The 17,744-nt window shown below is 38.0% G+C and overlaps 1 protein-coding gene across 1 annotated transcript in view; it reads right to left on the reverse strand.

The window, feature by feature from the left end:
- Nucleotides 1-7,770: 7,770 nt before the first annotated feature.
- CRYBG2 (crystallin beta-gamma domain containing 2) overlaps nucleotides 7,771-17,744 on the reverse strand; it is a 1,696,066-nt gene continuing 1,686,092 nt past the window's right edge. The window contains exon 22 of the mRNA XM_044084069.1: nucleotides 7,771-9,513. Coding sequence (XP_043940004.1) covers nucleotides 9,425-9,513 — 89 coding nt within the window. The 3' untranslated portion in view covers nucleotides 7,771-9,424. The remainder of the gene's footprint in view (nucleotides 9,514-17,744) is intronic.

Consider the following 17,744-nt stretch of genomic DNA (forward strand, 5'->3'; position numbering starts at 1 on the left):
CCAGAGTGGGGGATGGTATCAAAAGCCTTGGCAAGGTCAAGATAGGCTGTGTGCACTAACTTGCCCTCGTCTATGGCTTCTAGTGACTGCTTCAAAGAAGTCAGTCAGGTTTAGTAGACATGATCTACCTTTTACAAACCCAAACTGAGTGGGGTCCAGGGTTTGGAGGTTACCTATGTCTTTCTTTATAAGCTCCAATATGATATGTTCCATGGCTTTGCAGACCAGGCTCATCAGGCTAATGGGGTGGTAGTTTCCGGGGTCCATGGTGGCACCCCCTTTGTGGAGTGGGATAACCGTTGTTGTATGTCATTCAGTAGGCACATAGCCTGAGGTGAGGCTATGACTGAACATGGTAATTAGGTGGGGTACCAGTTTGTTCTGTAGTTCAGCCTGGGATGTTGTCTGGTCCCATGGATGATGTGTACTTGGCTTTGGAGAGTGCAGTCTTTACTTGTTCAACCATGATTACAGGGGCTTTGCATTCTTCTAGTATTAAGATGGGCCCTTTGGAGGGTGAGAGGGGTGTAAAGTTAGCACTGAACCTATCTGTCAGGATGTTGGTAATATTGGTTGGTTCTGTATATTTAGTGCCATTGTGCTGTAGCTCAGAGCAGATCTGAGTGTTGCCATTGAGATTCTTGACATAGCTGTAGAATGCTTTGTGGTTGTCTTTGGAATCAGTGGCGATTTTATTTTCATAACTGGCTTGGGAAGATTTTATGAGGGATCTCAGCTTCTTGCTGAGGCTGACCAGGGAGTTACTCCAATCTTGGGATTTTATTTATTTTTTTTGCAACAGCTTCTTCTTTCTGTTGTAGTGCTTGTTTATGGCATGGGACCACAGATTGTCTTCCTTTTTTTGGAGGATAGCGTCTTGGTTTTGTTGGGGATGGCACGATCCATGCACTCATGTATGTGCTTTTGCAGTGCATTTGTGTAAGATTCAGCAGTTGTACCTCTATTTTCCGTCTGCATGGGTGTCGTGAAGTTTGACATTTCTGTCTTAAGAAGCATGAAGTTGGCTTTGGAGTAGTTTTTGATGGTGGTTTCCTTAATGGGGGTGGGGGTAGGATATAGATGTCTAGGGTGATTAGATTGTGGTCGGATCTGACCAGCGAGGAGTTGACCTTTGGTGTGGAACACCAGTTATCCATATTGGTAATGACCAGGTCCAGGATATTGCTGCCCCTGGTGGGGGTGTGGAAAAGCTGATGCAAGGTGTTGGAATTTATGAATTCCAGAAAAAGTTGAGTGAATGAGTTGATACATGAGTAGTTTTCTCAGTTGATGGTTGATTAAATTGCAACATATTTGGAATATTCTGTCTACGTTTTACAGTACCATTTCCTCATTTGCATCAGTTCCTGGTTATAAAATAAACTGCCATCAAAGCTGGGGCTGAAAGACCATCTCCCAGATCAGATTAGAATAATAAATTAATAATTCAGAGCTGCAATGGTCTATATGCCATACTTCTTAAAGTTATAATGAGCACAGGATTACTGTGTTCACAGCTATCTAAACACAGTGCTGCGGTATCATTTTAAATAAAATTTTAAGTAGGTAAAAGCCACATTATATGTAATGCAGTTCAGTGTACACCTCATCAGGCTTTAGTATTGACAGTCCTAAGATAATTAGAAAAGCAGATTCTCTAAATATATTATCAATGACATAATATAAAATGTGGCCCTTTTCAAGTTCACTTAGTTTCTTAATCCACAATCTAACAGTAATATTGTGGATGCACTCATATCTCCGTCCAAGAAGTAAGACTGGTAGCATATCATGCACAGTATTTTCCAAGCATTAACTGGGACAGGGATCAGTTCTCAATCTGGAAATCTTAAATTCTAAAAGATTTAATGTAACAATAAGAGCAGTCCTTGAATGACATCTAAGTTCTCATAATTCTGTGAAAAATAATATAATACTTCAGAGACACACACACACACACACACACACACACACACACACACACACACACACACACACACACACAAAACCATTAAAACCATAAGGATTTTTCATTCCTCACTTATAAAATAATGTGGAGCAGTAAGGTTTTGATTAAAGTTGATTAATTAATTAATTAATTAATTAATTAATTAATTAATTAATTAACTGAATTAGTGAAATGGTTCTTTAATCAAGAATACAAGGCAAGGCAAGGGCAGGGGTAAATGTGATCATAAACTGAAGAAAGTTTTAAGAACTGTTGATCAGTGGCAGTGAAAAACATTGAGCTGCTTCCCTGCCCCCCGTGGGAGTGGTTACTGACTTGAAACTGTAGTTTTATTGGCCAAAAGGGGTCATTTCCAAAACTCCTTCATCTTCCTCTCTTAAAACCTACTTGCCTCGTGGTTTTGGCGTCTTTTCAGGCTTGTTGGCTGTTGGTGAAGCACCCACCAAGAGGAGAAAACGCTGAGAGAAGAAAGGAGCCACTTTTGAGATTAAGTATTTTTTCTCTGTTTATTTGATAAGTTTTTCTGCATAGCTGCCTAGTTTGAGCATTTTCTGGCTTGTTAAACTTGATTTCTGCATTAGTAGCTGTATTTAGAGCACAACCAAAAGCTATTTACTGAATTTCCTGTTTGCACTTAATTTTAAAATCGTTTTTTCTCAAAACTTGCATATTTTCTGTCTTTGACCTAGCACTCTTGTGTGGGGTCATTTACTGCACTGTTATAACTTGATATTACTTGCGAACCTCTGCTATCTCTGAAAAAACAAAAACAAAAAAAAATTTTTGCTTTTTTCCCACTTTTCTGAGATTTAAAAAAGTTCAAGTTACAGGCTTGCTGTTCTTGAACTGTTTTGTAAGTTTCTGTGAGGCCATAATTGCTTGGGCTAGAGGAAAGTCTCTCTGTTGATCAATGGCAGTGAAAAACATTGAGCTGCTTCCCTGCCCCCCATGGGAGTGGTTACTGACTTGAAACTGTAGTTTTATTGGCCGTTTTGGGTCAATTCCTGGATCTTTCCAGCCCCTGCTATCAAGCACGCTTTAGAGTGCTTTGAGTTGCCACTAGATCAGCATCGGGCAGCACCGGTTTAACAAGGGTAAACTTTTTCTGGCTCCATAAAGTCTGTTCTTCATTTTTTCCCTTAGAACTGCTCTACTAGTAATCAAAACAGTATACCTGTTAAGTAAACAGCGCAGCACTTGTTCCTAAAAGCTTTTACTTGTCTTAAAAGCATCTTCTTTTCAGGTTTAGCACTTCTGTATTATACAAAGTCCCTCACTAGCAACCCCAGGAGTACCCACTTCCTTACTAAGTCCTCTCTTATTCAGTTACACTAACTTCTAAATTTCTCTAGCATGTCGAAGGGCCAGATGCTGGTGTCCTCTCCTGTCCAGTTGGTGAATTTGGGAATTTTGAGGCAATGTTACAATTGCCTCATGTACACTGACAACCCTCTCCTCCTCCCACATAACACAAATACTTGCGAGAGATGCAGCTATTTAGCCAAACTGGAGGCTGAGCTCTCTCAACTCAGGACTGGCAAGACCAGACAGGAGGAGAAGGCAACTACACACACCACAAAACCAGTCTCACATAAAGCTATCACAACAATGAATCAAACACATAAACACACAAAGTCATACCGGAGGCTCTGAGCAAAAATTTACCTAAACAGCAGAGGCCTCCAAAGCAGACATCAAGCAACTGCCACCTCATGACACACCACAGGCAACACATAAACCACAAAATCAGTGTGCAAAGCAGTCACAGCCCTTAAGGCCAAATACAACACCAAACATACTTGTCATAGGTGACTCCATAGTCAGACACACTGACGTCCCACTCACCAGGCTGAACAAGGAGAGGGTCACAGTAAGCTGCCTATCGGGCGCTAGAATCCGCCACATAACACAAGCACTCGGGTCACTCCACAGCAAGTACAAATATGACACAGTCATTGTCCATGCTGGTGTGAGCGACCTGAGATGTACCTCCCTGGACTACATGAAAAGAGACATAGAGGAGCTCTCTGATTATGTAGCCCAGGCAGGTATGACCCTGACCGTGAGCAGTATCCTTCCTTCACCAAGAATGATGCCACAACATAGAGACAAGATGATCAGCTTTAACAATTGGCTTAATTTCTGGTGTCATTCAAAGGGGATCCAGTGTCTGTCTGCCTGGGATGACATGCTTGACAAGCCATGCTAGGGATGGCTTGCACCTGTCACCCTGGGATTCGGATATTGGCTAAGGCTCTTGCCACCCCATAGTGCCTTTTTAGGCAAGGCTCAAATTCTAAACCTACCACCCTAGAAAACAAAATGGGAAGAAACTAAGGGTAATGCTGCTCAATGCCAGAAGTCTAAATCTCAAAATGAGGCCCTTCTCAGTATGGAGAATATCGATGTCTGTGCTGTGACTGAAACCTGGTTCAAGGCTCCTGAGAGCACCCGGCACTATCAGGTTTTACCTCATATCATCCCCAAAACCCGGACCACACCACAAAAGGAGGTGTATCCATATTCATCAAGGATACCCACACCTCCAGGTTGGTAAGGATTGGAAACCATCCAGGTGCAATTAACCATAGGCAAAACTGCTCTACAATTTATAGCATGCTACAGGCCACCCTCTCAAACTCAGGAACCCCACACAGCCTTCCTGAAGACACTGGAGGGTATAAATGTATCTCCAAACACCATTATATTGGGTGATTTCAACTACCCGAATATAGACTGGGAACATTACTCAAGCCTCAACTTTCTAGCCCAAAGGTTCCTGGAGTTCATAAATTCAAATGCCATGGAACAACTAGTCACCGTTCCCACAAGAGGAGAAAATATACTAGATCTCATCATCACAAACATGGGGACAAAATGCTCCACGTATATCCCTCATTGGTGAGATCAGATCACAAACTTATCTCACTGGAAATCCACATCCGCCCCACCCCAAACAAAAAGACCACAGTGAAGAACTTCTCTAAAGCAAACTTCACACTACTCAAGACTGGTGTGGTATCCTTCAAGGCCCCTGAGCCAGTGGAAACCACAACCCAAGCTCTGAAGCCCTTACAAATGCCTTCTCTGAACACCTCCAGGACTGCATGGATCAGGCAATCCCTAATAAAACCAAGACTCTTTCCACCAAGGGCAAGCGTCCAGTCTGGTGGACCCCAGCCATAAACAAACTTTACAATAAGAGGAGAAAGCTGTTACATGATAGAGCAAAATCCATAAAAGAAGACACCCTTGATCATTATTAGTAAAAAATACAACCACTCATAAAATCATCCAAGGCCAACTTTGAGAGAAAATTTGCTATAGAGTCAAAAGACAATCATAAGGCCTTCTTCAGCTATGTTAGAAACCTGGGTGGAAACTCCCAGATATAGAATTAGTCCAAAATGATACAAAAATCACTGAACCCACAGACATTGCCAACATACTGGCAGACAGGTTCAGTGCAAACTCTCTCCCCAAAGGAGAGAACTATCCCAGAGTGTAGCCTCCCAGACATCTCAAATGCGCAGGTGAAAGCTGCTCTCTCTAAAGCTAAAAACACAGCATCAATGGGACCAGATGGTGTCCCCGGCTGTGTGCTAGAACTCAACGAGGAACTAAACCTGCATATAAGGCAGCTGTTTAATCTTAGCCTTACCACAGGATACGTGTCCAAGGAGTGGCGTACGGCAACTGTGGTCCCACTCCACCCTGGTAATTACCTCCCCATAAGCTTAACAAGCCTGGTCTGCAAAGCTATGGAGAGGATCATAATGGAACTCATAAACAAAGACATAGGGGACATGCAGACATTGGACCCAACCCAGTTTGGCTTTGTCAAGGGCAGATCATGCCTTTTGAACTTGGTCGACTTCTTCGAAACAGTCACCAAGGCCATTGATGAGGAAAGGCAGTCCATACAGCCTACCTTGACCTTGCAAAGCTTTCGACACAATACCCCACTCGGGTATTATAGAGAAACTTACCAGCTTAAATGTAAACCCATATGTCACAAGATGGGTTGCAAACTGGCTAAAGGACAGAACCCACAGGGTTAGAGTTGCTGGCGCCATGTCAGACTCCAAGCCGGTCACAAGTGGTGTCCCACAGGGCTCAGTCCTTGGCCCCCTGTTGTTCGGCATCTACTTCTCAGAAGTACAGGCAAACATAGGAGGACTATGGCTGACAAAGTTTGCAGATGACTGCAAACTGGGTGCCATAGTGGAAAGTACATCGGACACAGATATCCTTCAAAGGGGTCTCACGGAAACTGATAACAGGTGCCAGAGGCATGGCCTGAAGTTAAATGCCAAAAAATGTATAGTCATACCCTTTGGGAAAAACAAGGTATCCCCAAGCTACCATATAGGTGGCAATCCATTAAGCACAGAAGAGGTTATCAGGGACCTGGGGACCCAGGTTGACAGTGGCCTTTCTTTTGACACTCACATTGCTAAAGTGGTTAGAAAGACCTTCTACATTGCCCACCTGATCATGAAGGGATTCACATCCAGATCAAGTGAGGTTATTGTTCCCCTGTACTCTTCACTTATCAGACCAATGATCGAGTACAATGCCCCATTCGGGATGTATCTCACCCGACACCTGCAGCAATTGGAGAGACCCCAAAAGTTCCTCACCAAAAGGATAAAGGGACTCCAAAATCTGTCATATGCTGCCAGACTGAATAAACTCCAGCTCTATTCAGTCGCATGCCGCCTGCTCAGAGGTGACCTGTGCCTGACATACAAGGCCATGTCCAACCCAGAATTAACGGACATGCTCCACCTCAAAAAATCCAAATCTACCAGATCCACTAGAGCAAGTGACTTAAACCTTAGCACAGATATAAATAGGACATGCTGGAGGGATAGATTTGTCACCCAGAGACTCCCTATGCTGTGGAATAAAATCCCGGTCCATGTGAGGCAGAGCACCTCGCTGGCTCTGTTCAAGAGAAATCTTGACCGGTGGATGGGAGATGGAATCATCTCTGTGTCACTGCTGGACAGAGGCACAACAAACTAATGGGCACAGTATTTTTTAACATAAGGAACTTTGGGCTAGGCTTATAAATGCCTTAGGGCAGATAGCCTAGTATAAACCTATGAACCTATAAAATGGCTACTGTGGAAATTAAGTATGAGAAAGTCATTGTTGCACTATGTACTGTGTAAAATGAACTGAGGGAAATCAGGGCTACTATTGAATAGGACTTTGCAGAATATTGCAAAGAAAGAAGACTTCCCAAACCACATAATGAACATTATAATTGTGACAGCTGTGGAGTGATTTATATTATTGGATGTGACTGTGACCCAACTTCCTGGTATATTGGTCAAACTACCAGTAAGGCTAAAGTACTTATTATGGAACACTTGGAGGATGTGAGAAGGCAAAAACCTGAAAATCCAGTTGCCATGCATTTCTAGTCTAAACATCAAGGGTTAGATAAGAATTTTTTTTTTTTTAGTATTTTGGCACATGCCATATCCAGAGATGGAGATTTAAAAAAGCAGTTAAACAGACTAGAGAGTCGTATGATTATTAATGTTCATACTTTATATCCTCAGGGAGTGAATTTCAATATTTAGCATAATTTAACAGCAGTATGAACACTTAATAAATTTAGAAAATTTAATTTAAAGAATATATAAAGTTTATAAAATTTTGGTTCATACTTTATCATATGTTAAAATCATATATTGAGTGAAAGGAATGAACATAGATGAAGGTTATTTAGAATGTTGTTCATTATTGTATATTGTTGAGATATTTAACATTGGGTGTATTTATATTGGATGTATTTTATGCTGGGTGTATTTAATACAATCAAAAAACTTTTCTGCAAAATTATAGTATTATAAATGTTTGCATATCAATTGCTAGTCCTTGGCTGAATGAAACTGCATTTTATAGAGATAATAATTGTGAGTTTAAAAAGTACTTTTTTAGTCTGTACTTAAAAGACTGGCTTTGTAGTTAGGCATTTAATCAATGATGTAATTAATGAAGTAATTATTTAATTGGATAATTTAACTGAATTATTGTTGGAAAGGATTGGTATATATAGGGTCATACTTGGAGTTTAAAAACTTTCCAATAGAAGGCGAGAAGCCGAGGTACCAGAACGGATATAATAAAAGAACTATATGTCCTGTCAGTGGAGTTCCTAGTCATTTTCTTTATGTGGTTTGGGATTTCATTATTTTTTATGTTTTTGGTAAGAAAGAAGACTTACTATATACTGTTTTGCATAATATTCTGAACAGACAAAACAGACAAAAAAAAACTGCCTGCATGAATTCATTGTCCTCTGTGGTTGGCCTTATATTTTAGGGAGACTCAAAAAATTACAAATATTTCAGATATATTCCACTACTTGCATTTACTGTAGAAGATCAAATGAAATGAATAGCTGTTTAAAATTTGAAATACAAAAGGTACCTAAGTAACTATTTCAGACAAATGGTTGAAAACATTTTTATACTTAATTTAAACTTTGGTCCTGAGAGATAAAGATGAAAGAAACTTGATGTGTTCAACTAATAATATAAATACACACAAACACATCTTAATAGCAGGTAAGGCACAGCAGCAAATACTTACAAAGTCACTCAGTACAATAAAAAACAATCCCTCATATTTTCCAGCAGCTCATATAGCAATGCTTTAATAATCCATTCAAAATACATCTATAAAATACTTTTTGCTAAAAATTGTAATTATATGTAGACCATATATTGGCTGATGCATTTGTTCCAAAAGGGACAAATTACTTGGCATGCTTGAATTACCATTGTTTTCCACAGAAATCTCTGCTATTAAGAGAATATGTAGGCATTTTCAGGTTATACTGACAATTCCCACTGCTAGATTCAGGAAAAGCAGAGAGTACTTGTACAATACATTTGATATTAGGGTGGTCTCTATTACAATATAGTTTTTGGCACGAGTTCAGGATACTAGGATCTGTGTACTTTGGTTGCCTTCAGCCATTATAGCTCTCTGTACATCTCTCAGATATCTTCAAAATGTAATGTCCACAGCTGTAGATTTGGATAAAAAGACAATATATGGCAAAACTCTGTTACCAAGCAGAAAAAAAAACAATGAGGACTGATATGTTACATTCAATTAGGTCATATGCTATTATAAATTATAATCTAGACGTATTTGACTTATTTTTACAGACTCAATATGAAGCTTTCTCATTTGTGCAAATTGACAAAACAAGTAATATATACACAATTTATATATAAAAATATACAATAACCATATACAGTTGTGACACGTTGGGAAAATTTGAGAATTCATTTCTCTGTTTGAAAGACTCTTCTACAGAATGTATTGTTTCTGAGTCCCAAATACTGGGAAACTAAGTGGAATATTCTGATTCAGTTCTCACTATTAAAAGTGGATGGATTCAGTCTTAGCTATATGCTGGTATCCTCACAAAAACTCAATATCCCAGAACTGTGTAGGTTTTTCTTGGTCAGCTTTGATGATTATAGCATGGTTTTTATCATACTGGGTGCCCCCTGGAAAGAGAAAACAATGATTGTGTTAAGCTGAATAAAGAAATATTCACAATAAAAGCTTTTGTTATTAAATTACATGCATTTCTTATTTCTTAGAGAGCGTTACTGGTACAGTATGCCAAAAAATATTCTGTAATACTTAACATGCACTATGTACGACAGTCCATACCTGCAGTAACAAATTATTGGCATGCTATACTTTATCACAGCTAATAAATCAAAGGTTTAGTTGTATTGGAGATGTAAAACTTAATGTCCTGTTACGGTCTATAGCAGAAATATCAGAAGCCAGTCATCATAATTTTCATTTATAATAAATAAAACAGCTAAAAACAGTCTTCACAATTAACTTTAATGACAAAATCCAATATTACAGTCCAAAGTAATATATGCTATTGTTTTGCTGAATATTTGTTGCATTTGAAAAGATGTTGTGTTATAACATAGAAAATTTGAATCACAGCCACTGATGCATTTATGAAGTATGTTATTATTATGAAAAACAAAAACAAAAATCCTCCAAAAACTAATACAAAAACATTTGAGGTTACTTGCATTTATAAGTGTGAAACATTTGAATAACACTATTCCTGTTTCTGGGGTTTTTACTTGCAAAACTGAAGGCATTGTGTATATTGGTGTTTGTTCTTATTGTGAATGTTTTTATGTTGGGATATCCACCAGAAATTTAGAAAAACTTGTAAAGGAAGGCTTATATTTTATAAAGTGCAAATATTTTAATAATGCTTTATTTAAACACAATTTAGTGTGTAAAGAAAGTAAAAAAAAAATATTAAGTGCCTAAAGACCTAAGAGGGGGAAATTATAGGGAACTTGTTGAGCAGAAGGAAACACTTTGGCAATTGAGGTTAAAAGCAGACATGCCCCCAGGTTTAAATGAGGCAATTAACCTCAAATATTTTTTGAACATTAGGATGCTGAAAATGAATTAATCTGGTAGTACATGGATTTTTATATTCAAATAATATTTTTGTTACATTTGTTCAAAAACAGTGTTTACATATGTTTTAATAGTGCAGTTTAATCATTTTGTGTTATCTTTTCATATATTTTGTATTGCTTTCTTGAATTATTAGTAATTGATTTATTTAGATTGATTTGCAATGGTATATAAAGTCTGATCTGTTGCTGCTGAAAGTTGTTCTGAGGAAGTCTTTCATTTGGATGAAAGTGAAGAATAAAACTTTTTACCACTAAATTCAGCCTTTGGTCTTTGTTATCACAAGTTTTTGGAGGATTTTTTGGTGTTTTTAACTGCCTGGTTGACTGTATCAGTATGTTATTATTATGGTTCACAAGCAATAATAAAGAAGGATAAAAAATCAAAACCAATGTGTTCAAAATACTGGTTGAATTTTCTTTTTAAAATTATTGTGGTTAAACAGATTCATGATTCATTTAACATACTATTAAAGGTTTTGTTACTTGTCTGAAAATGTTTTATTAATTAAGATGACATAAATTAATTTGTTTGTGTCTTTCGGCTTTTCCCGGTTAGGAGTCGCCACAGCGGAACTCCGGTCCGCTAATGATTGGTAGTGGATTTTTACGTACCGGGTTACCAGCCCTGATGCACAACCTTCAACGAAGGCATGCCCCATTCACGTATGCCTCCACACAGAAGACGCTCTAGCTGAGAATCGAATGGGACAACGTCTTGCTATGAGGCAACAACGCTACCGCAGCACCACCAGCACAGTAAGATGACATAAATTAATAGTGATCCAAAAAAGCTGTATTATGCTTCTTACACATTATATCAGTGGCTGTGCATTTCTTTAGAAATACATAGCTGTGTAAAACGCAGTTATACTAAAGAAATCACATTTCAAAATTTATAAAATCTTAGGATCTGGAGTTTGCTAGAAACCACAGGCCACTGAGAATTTCCTGTTAACTTCCATTAGACAAGCATAGCTATTACAGTGGAATGCTACGGGATACTGATGTCTGCTATGCAAATATTTATACAGTCCTATGAATGGCACACTCTATGAATTACAAAAAAAAAACAAACAAAAAAAAAAAACAACTGGTGAAGTTCAATAATGACTGTAAAAGATCATTCCAACAAATTACTTTCATATCATTATTAGTTACTTTTGATATGGAAAAATGCACATTTCTCTGTAGTAGATATTTATCTCATGGCCAAATGTAAGTTTGCAGTAGATTACACTTCCAAGAATAAAAATAAGTCAAGATAGAAAAACTAATATAAAAAAGCTAAAAAAGGGGACTTGTGCTAGAAGGAACTACATTGTAAGATAAGGTATAATAAAATGAATAGTCACCATTCACTTTTCCACAGCATAGTCTAATTATAATAATTTTGTTTAAAAATATACTGTATCTTAAAACAATAAATATCAATTCATTGAACATACTTTTACAGGCGCATTCCATAAACCATTTATGTCCTCCACAAAGCATAAGACTTTCTGACTAAACTTCTGGATATAACATTCAATAAAATACAGCCTTGATGGGGATTATAACCACCCACAGCATTAATTATTATTATATATAATTAATAAATTATTCAAGATGCAACACTTATACCCAAATATTAATCAACTACAATTGTCAAAATAATTGAGAAAAACAAAATCATTATGAATTCCAAGCAAAACCACAGCTAGTAACAGGCAGAAAGGCAAGGCTCAGCAGTTGTAAAATCCACAGGTTTTATTAAAAGTTAGCACTTCTGCAGTGTTCACCACCACTTCATCAGACAAAAAAGTAAAACAAATGAACTTCTTTTATACTATATTTTAGTATCAATTAACATGACAATGCAGAATCCTAATTGATCCACAAGGCATTTACTTTTAAAGCAACAGCATCTAAAAACAGCACATAAAAAGTAGCAAGTAAAAACACAAAATACAGAATAATACATTTATCTATTTTCTTTGCCCTTAATACTGATTTTAGGGGTACATGGTCATTCAGACCCATTCCCCTATGTGCTCCTAACCTTAAAATCCACTGTAATTCTGCATTTTCTGTCATGTTTACTGAGCCCCCCCACACTGTCAGTCACAACTTGCAAAACTTGAAATACAAATGTATGTGTGTTGCTATTTGTTAGTGTGTGTTTTGCTAATGCACCACAGTCATTCCCTCTTCTCGTACAACACAAATGATTCCGCACTCTCTCTCTCAGTTTCCGTTTAGTTTTACCTATGTAAAATTTGAAGCACAAAACACAGTGTGCTGCATAAATAACATTCTGTGTATTGCAGTCTGTTGAAATAAGCTTCCATAAACAGCCTGTCTCTGGATGCTTAAAATACGTAGACTGATCAATATAATCACAGTATGCACATTCCTGACATTTACATGTACCCCATTGTCTTACCCCTAAATTATGATATCATTTAGGATAACATAAACATTGTTTAAGGTTCTTTTTGTTTTTATACATGAAAATAGGCCATTGGCCTACCAGCTGTTTTACCTTCTCATCAGTTTGTAGAATATGCCAGTTACTTCTGACCACTTTCCTAATCCTATTCACCTCTGATGTACAGGTAATAACTTTTATTTATTTTATTTTATTTTTTATTTTACATTTGTTGACCGGGCTAGTCCAACTGGACACAATATCCATTTTCAGTAGAGGCCCGGGGAGAAAAGCTCCAGTACAGGTAAATGCACAACAATTTATCACGTTAGGCATAATATTAGTCAAAATATAAGGTAGAAAAAAAAGAAAAAATTTTCAAATACAAAACAAATACTAATAATAGGAAATAAACTTATACTATATACTACTATATTAGACTATATAAAAGAAGTAACAGTAACACAGGATACAGACAGAACAAACTTAACTGGCAAAAGCCCAGTTCTTAGATAATAACTCTCAAACTCCTGAAAGTTTAGAGAGGAGTTAAGTAAGGAGGGGTAGGGTGGAAGAACTAGGAGAGTGAGGACATTATTTCAGTCAGGATTAGCACACGGACATATCCATTTTGTTTTGAGATGTTCTTTAATGTGTTTTTTGAAAAGAGAGGTAGAGGTTAGATTAGTTATTCCTTGAGGGAGTTGATTCCAGATTTTCCCTATTGAGTTTGCAAGTAATGAATCACCAGCTTTATTATATGATTTAGGTAGTGATACTAGTAGTTTATTAGCAGAACGGAGTGTGGCTAGGTTTCTATATGGTATAATCATTTTGAAAGGCTGGGGTTACCTCAGGGTAGTAAAGGGTCTTATGAATGATAAGTAGTTGTTGATAGAATAACTGGTTATTTAGCTCTAACCAATCTAGTTGTTTGAGATTAAGACAATGATGAGTTCTTAGGGAGTAGCAGTAATGAATCTGGCTATACTATTGTAGCAGATGGAGAGTTTGGTAGTGTTATTTTTGGATAAGTTAGTATAGATGGGTGAGGCATAAAAGAGGGTGGAGATCAGGTGTGTCTGTGCAATGGTTTTTCTAGTTTCAGGGGTAAGAAAAGGTTTAATGCTGTAGAGTGTCCCAATTTTTTTGTTGACATTTTTAACAGTGGTGTTAATGTGTTCATCATAATTGAGATGGTTATCAATAGTTACACCTAGCAGTCAGTGGTCTTGTCAGGGTTAATACAGGTTGCATTATTTGAAGAGATAGTGAAGAGAGGAGTGGGAGATTTTTGAGTAGGAGTAAAGAGGAGAAGTTTAGTTTTTTGGGGGTTAAGGAGGAGGCAGTGTTGCAAAATCCAATTTTCCACATTTTGGAAGACTGTTTGGGTGAGGGACTGGAGGGAGGGAATATTTTTTGCAGTGCAGATTAGCGTTGAGTCATCAGCATATTGAATGCAGGTGGCTTGTGGTATATTCAGATATAGGTCGTTGATAAATAAGGAAACAAGAAGGGGACCTAGGATAGATCCTTGTGGAACACCAATATTTACTGAGAGTAGGGAAGATAGGTTGTTCTCCCAAAGGACTGCTTGTTGCCTGTTGTGGAGATAGCTCTTAAACCACTGTAAAGAGTGTGGGCTGAGAGAAAAAAGGTTTATTTTGTCCAAAAGTATATTGTGGTTAACCATATCAAAGGCTTTAGAAAGATCTATGAAAAGTGCTGAGGAGAAAGAATTATTGTTCCTATTTTTATTTATGGAGTCAGCGAAGGAAAGGAGGGCAGTTGTAGTACTGTGGAAAGGTCTAAAACCATGTTGACAGTTAGCTAGAAGTTTGTTTTGTAGAAGGTAGCTAAGCATTTGTTTGTGAACACATCTTTCCATTATCTTGGCTAATGGGGAAAGTAAGGCAATAGGGCGAAAATTTGAGAGTTCATTTGATGAGCCTCCTTTATGTAGGGGAATTATATGAGATATTTTCCATAAGGTGGGGATTGTTCCTTCAGTGATAGTCCTATTTATCAGTATAGATACAGGATATTGGATAGCTTTAGCAGCTATTTGTAGGTATTCAGATGGGAGTTGGTCAGCAGATGGGGTGCATGGTTTGAGTTTCTTAAGAAGCTTATAAATAAGGGATGTGGCAACGGGTTGGATTTGGAAGTCCCTAGATGAGGGTAGAGAGATTTTTGGTAAGGTTACAGATGGTATAGGTAATGAGTTAGCTAGGGATTTAATGGCTTCTGTAAAATAGTTGTTAAAGGCATCAGGGATCTGTGTAGCATTGTTGGGGTGAAAGCCTGTAGGAGTAGGAGTCGGTGAATGTCCAGGTTTAAGAAGTTTATTAATGCTTGCCCAGAATTTTTGAGGGGTATTTTGACTACCTTGTTGAAGGTGAAGATAAGAATCCTTTTTATCTTTAACAGTATCTCTTTTGGTGGCATTCCTTGATTGTTTAAAAAGGAGATGATCAGATGGGCATCTACTGGCTCTCCATTTGGTCCAGATTTTATTTCTAAGGACCATTTTATCTTTTGTTTGCTTAGACAGCCATGGAGCAGGTTTGGTTCTCATTCTAGTAGTGTGATAAGGGGCATGATGGTCAAGGATTTGAAGAAAGTTTGTATTAAAGTAGGTTACTGCTTTATTAAGTTCAAGGTAAGTTAGTGGTGACCAGTTACATGCTTGCAATTCTGTAAGGAAGTTATCAGGGTTAAAGCACTTTTTTGAGCAGGATGTTTTTAGTTTATGAGTATGTGGAATATTCACTTTCTGTCTTATGACATATGTAAGCATATGATCACTGATACAATCAGGAAGGGTTCCCGGGGTATAAATGCTGGGGTGGTTATTAGTGAGGATCCAATCAAGAGTTGTTTCTTTTCTATTTTGTTTATGGGTTCTAGTAGGAGTTGTTATTAATTGCGAGAAACCATAGAGATTAATATGGTTAGTTGGGTTTTGGTTTGAGCAGGTTATCCAGTCAATGTTAAAGTCACCTAGTATTATGGTTTCCTGGGGTTGTTGGTTGGATGTTGAACTGAGTAAGTTTTCTAGGGTCTGAGTATTATTACCAGGGGGAAGATACATACAAATTAGATAAATAGCTTTGTTATTGTTGATCTGGAGTTTGGTAGATAAGGATTCAGCTTTAGGGTCTGATAGTGAAAGTTCATTATGGAGGGAAAGTTGGAGATTATTTTTGTAGAAGATGGCTATACCACCACCTTTCCTAGTTTTGCGGTCATTTCTGAGTATGTTGTAGCCAGGGGGGGTAATTTCCTGGTCCTGAGTGGAGGGTTTTAACCATGTTTCAGTAAGACATAAAATGTCAAATGAATGCAAGTTTAATAGTGCATGGATATGATGTACTTTATTATTTATGCTTCTAATATTAAGGTGAGCTATTAGAAGAGAGTTAGATGTTTTAATACAAGGTGGAGGTATAGATAGAGGATGTCTATTTGTGTTTGGATTGGTCTTAGTGTAGGGGCCAGGGTTAGGATGTATATCTCCATGTAAAAGGAGGTAATGATTGTAATTGAATAAGAATTTAAGGAATTTAAGCAAGTTATTAGCATATTTTTGTTAAGGTAGAATGACATATGTGTTGTTCTGTGGTATTTTGGTAGAAGATAAGTAGTGGAACAGGTTATATTACTGTGGTTAAGGGTAGTGAGAGAAGAGGATGGTAGTGCTTGCTTGAGATGGTGATTTTGTTTCTTTAAAGAGTTGTTTTCAAAGAAGGTGATATAGTAGGTTATAGAAAGAGAGGCTAGAATAAAGGTAAAGAGAAGGATGTAAGAGAGGAGGGGTTTAAGTGTAGGAGGCATGGTGTTGAGTAAGTGTTAGGATAAGATGAGTAGTGATGTAAGGTTATTTGTGAAAGAAAAAGGGAAAAGCAAGAACTGTATAGAGGTTGTTATTAATAATAAGTAGATGCTGGAAGAAAGTAGCAGGTGTAAGGGGTGGCTAGGCTAGGTAAGGGGTGAAGATTAGGAGAGAAATGACTAAAAGAGGTGAAATAAAATAGGAGTACAAGGAAACTAGAAGGTAGTGTGGAGGTGAAATAGTAGAGATTGGAGTAGCAAGAGGAGGGGATGAGAGTAATGAGAGATAATAGGTAGGAGGAGAGGACAACTACTATGAAGGATGGTGATAGGGCAAGGGAATTGGGGGAGTGTCTAGAGAGCTATAAGGTAAGGACCCCTAGGGGTGGGTGGGATATGGGGGTAGGGTGAGGAGCGGAGCGGGGCAGACACAAAAACCAGGCGAGAGCAAGAGGGAGAGAAAACAATCAGTAAGGTGCAATTTAAGGGCAGGAGGCAGGCTAACGGTGGGTGGCTAAGGGTAGAAAGTGGAGAAAGGGGAAGAGAGAAGATAAATTACTAAGATAAGTGAGGCTAAAAAGAAAAAACAGTATGGGGATAGGCTCCAGGGAAGCCTAGAAACGGTAGAGGTGGTGAAGGTGCAGCCAAGAGATAGTTTGATAAGACTAAGGGACTGGAGACTATAGTCAGGGCTCAGAAAGGAATAATACCATGGGCATTTTCACAGAACTACTCTCGGTTTACTTAACTGCATCATTTCATTGTGAAAAATAGGGATTAGCCCTCCCTCCTTTTTCCTCATTTGTTTTACTATATGCGTTGTCAATTTCCACATGTCCATACCCTCTATCCATAAATTCATCCCGTAGATGGCATAGTCCCTCATGAAAGCCCTTGTCATCACAGGATAAACGTGAAGTCCTCATAGCCTGTCCCTTGATGATATTACTAAAAATGTTGTGGATGCATACTTTCCCTATGCAAATAAGTGGGACGATGGCATTCTTTCCTATGAATGCTGGTGGTT

The sequence above is a fragment of the Protopterus annectens genome, chromosome 1.part1, assembly GCF_019279795.1.
Source record: "Protopterus annectens isolate FY-2018-M chromosome 1.part1, PAN1.0, whole genome shotgun sequence".
NCBI classification, from domain to species: Eukaryota; Metazoa; Chordata; order Ceratodontiformes; family Protopteridae; genus Protopterus; species Protopterus annectens.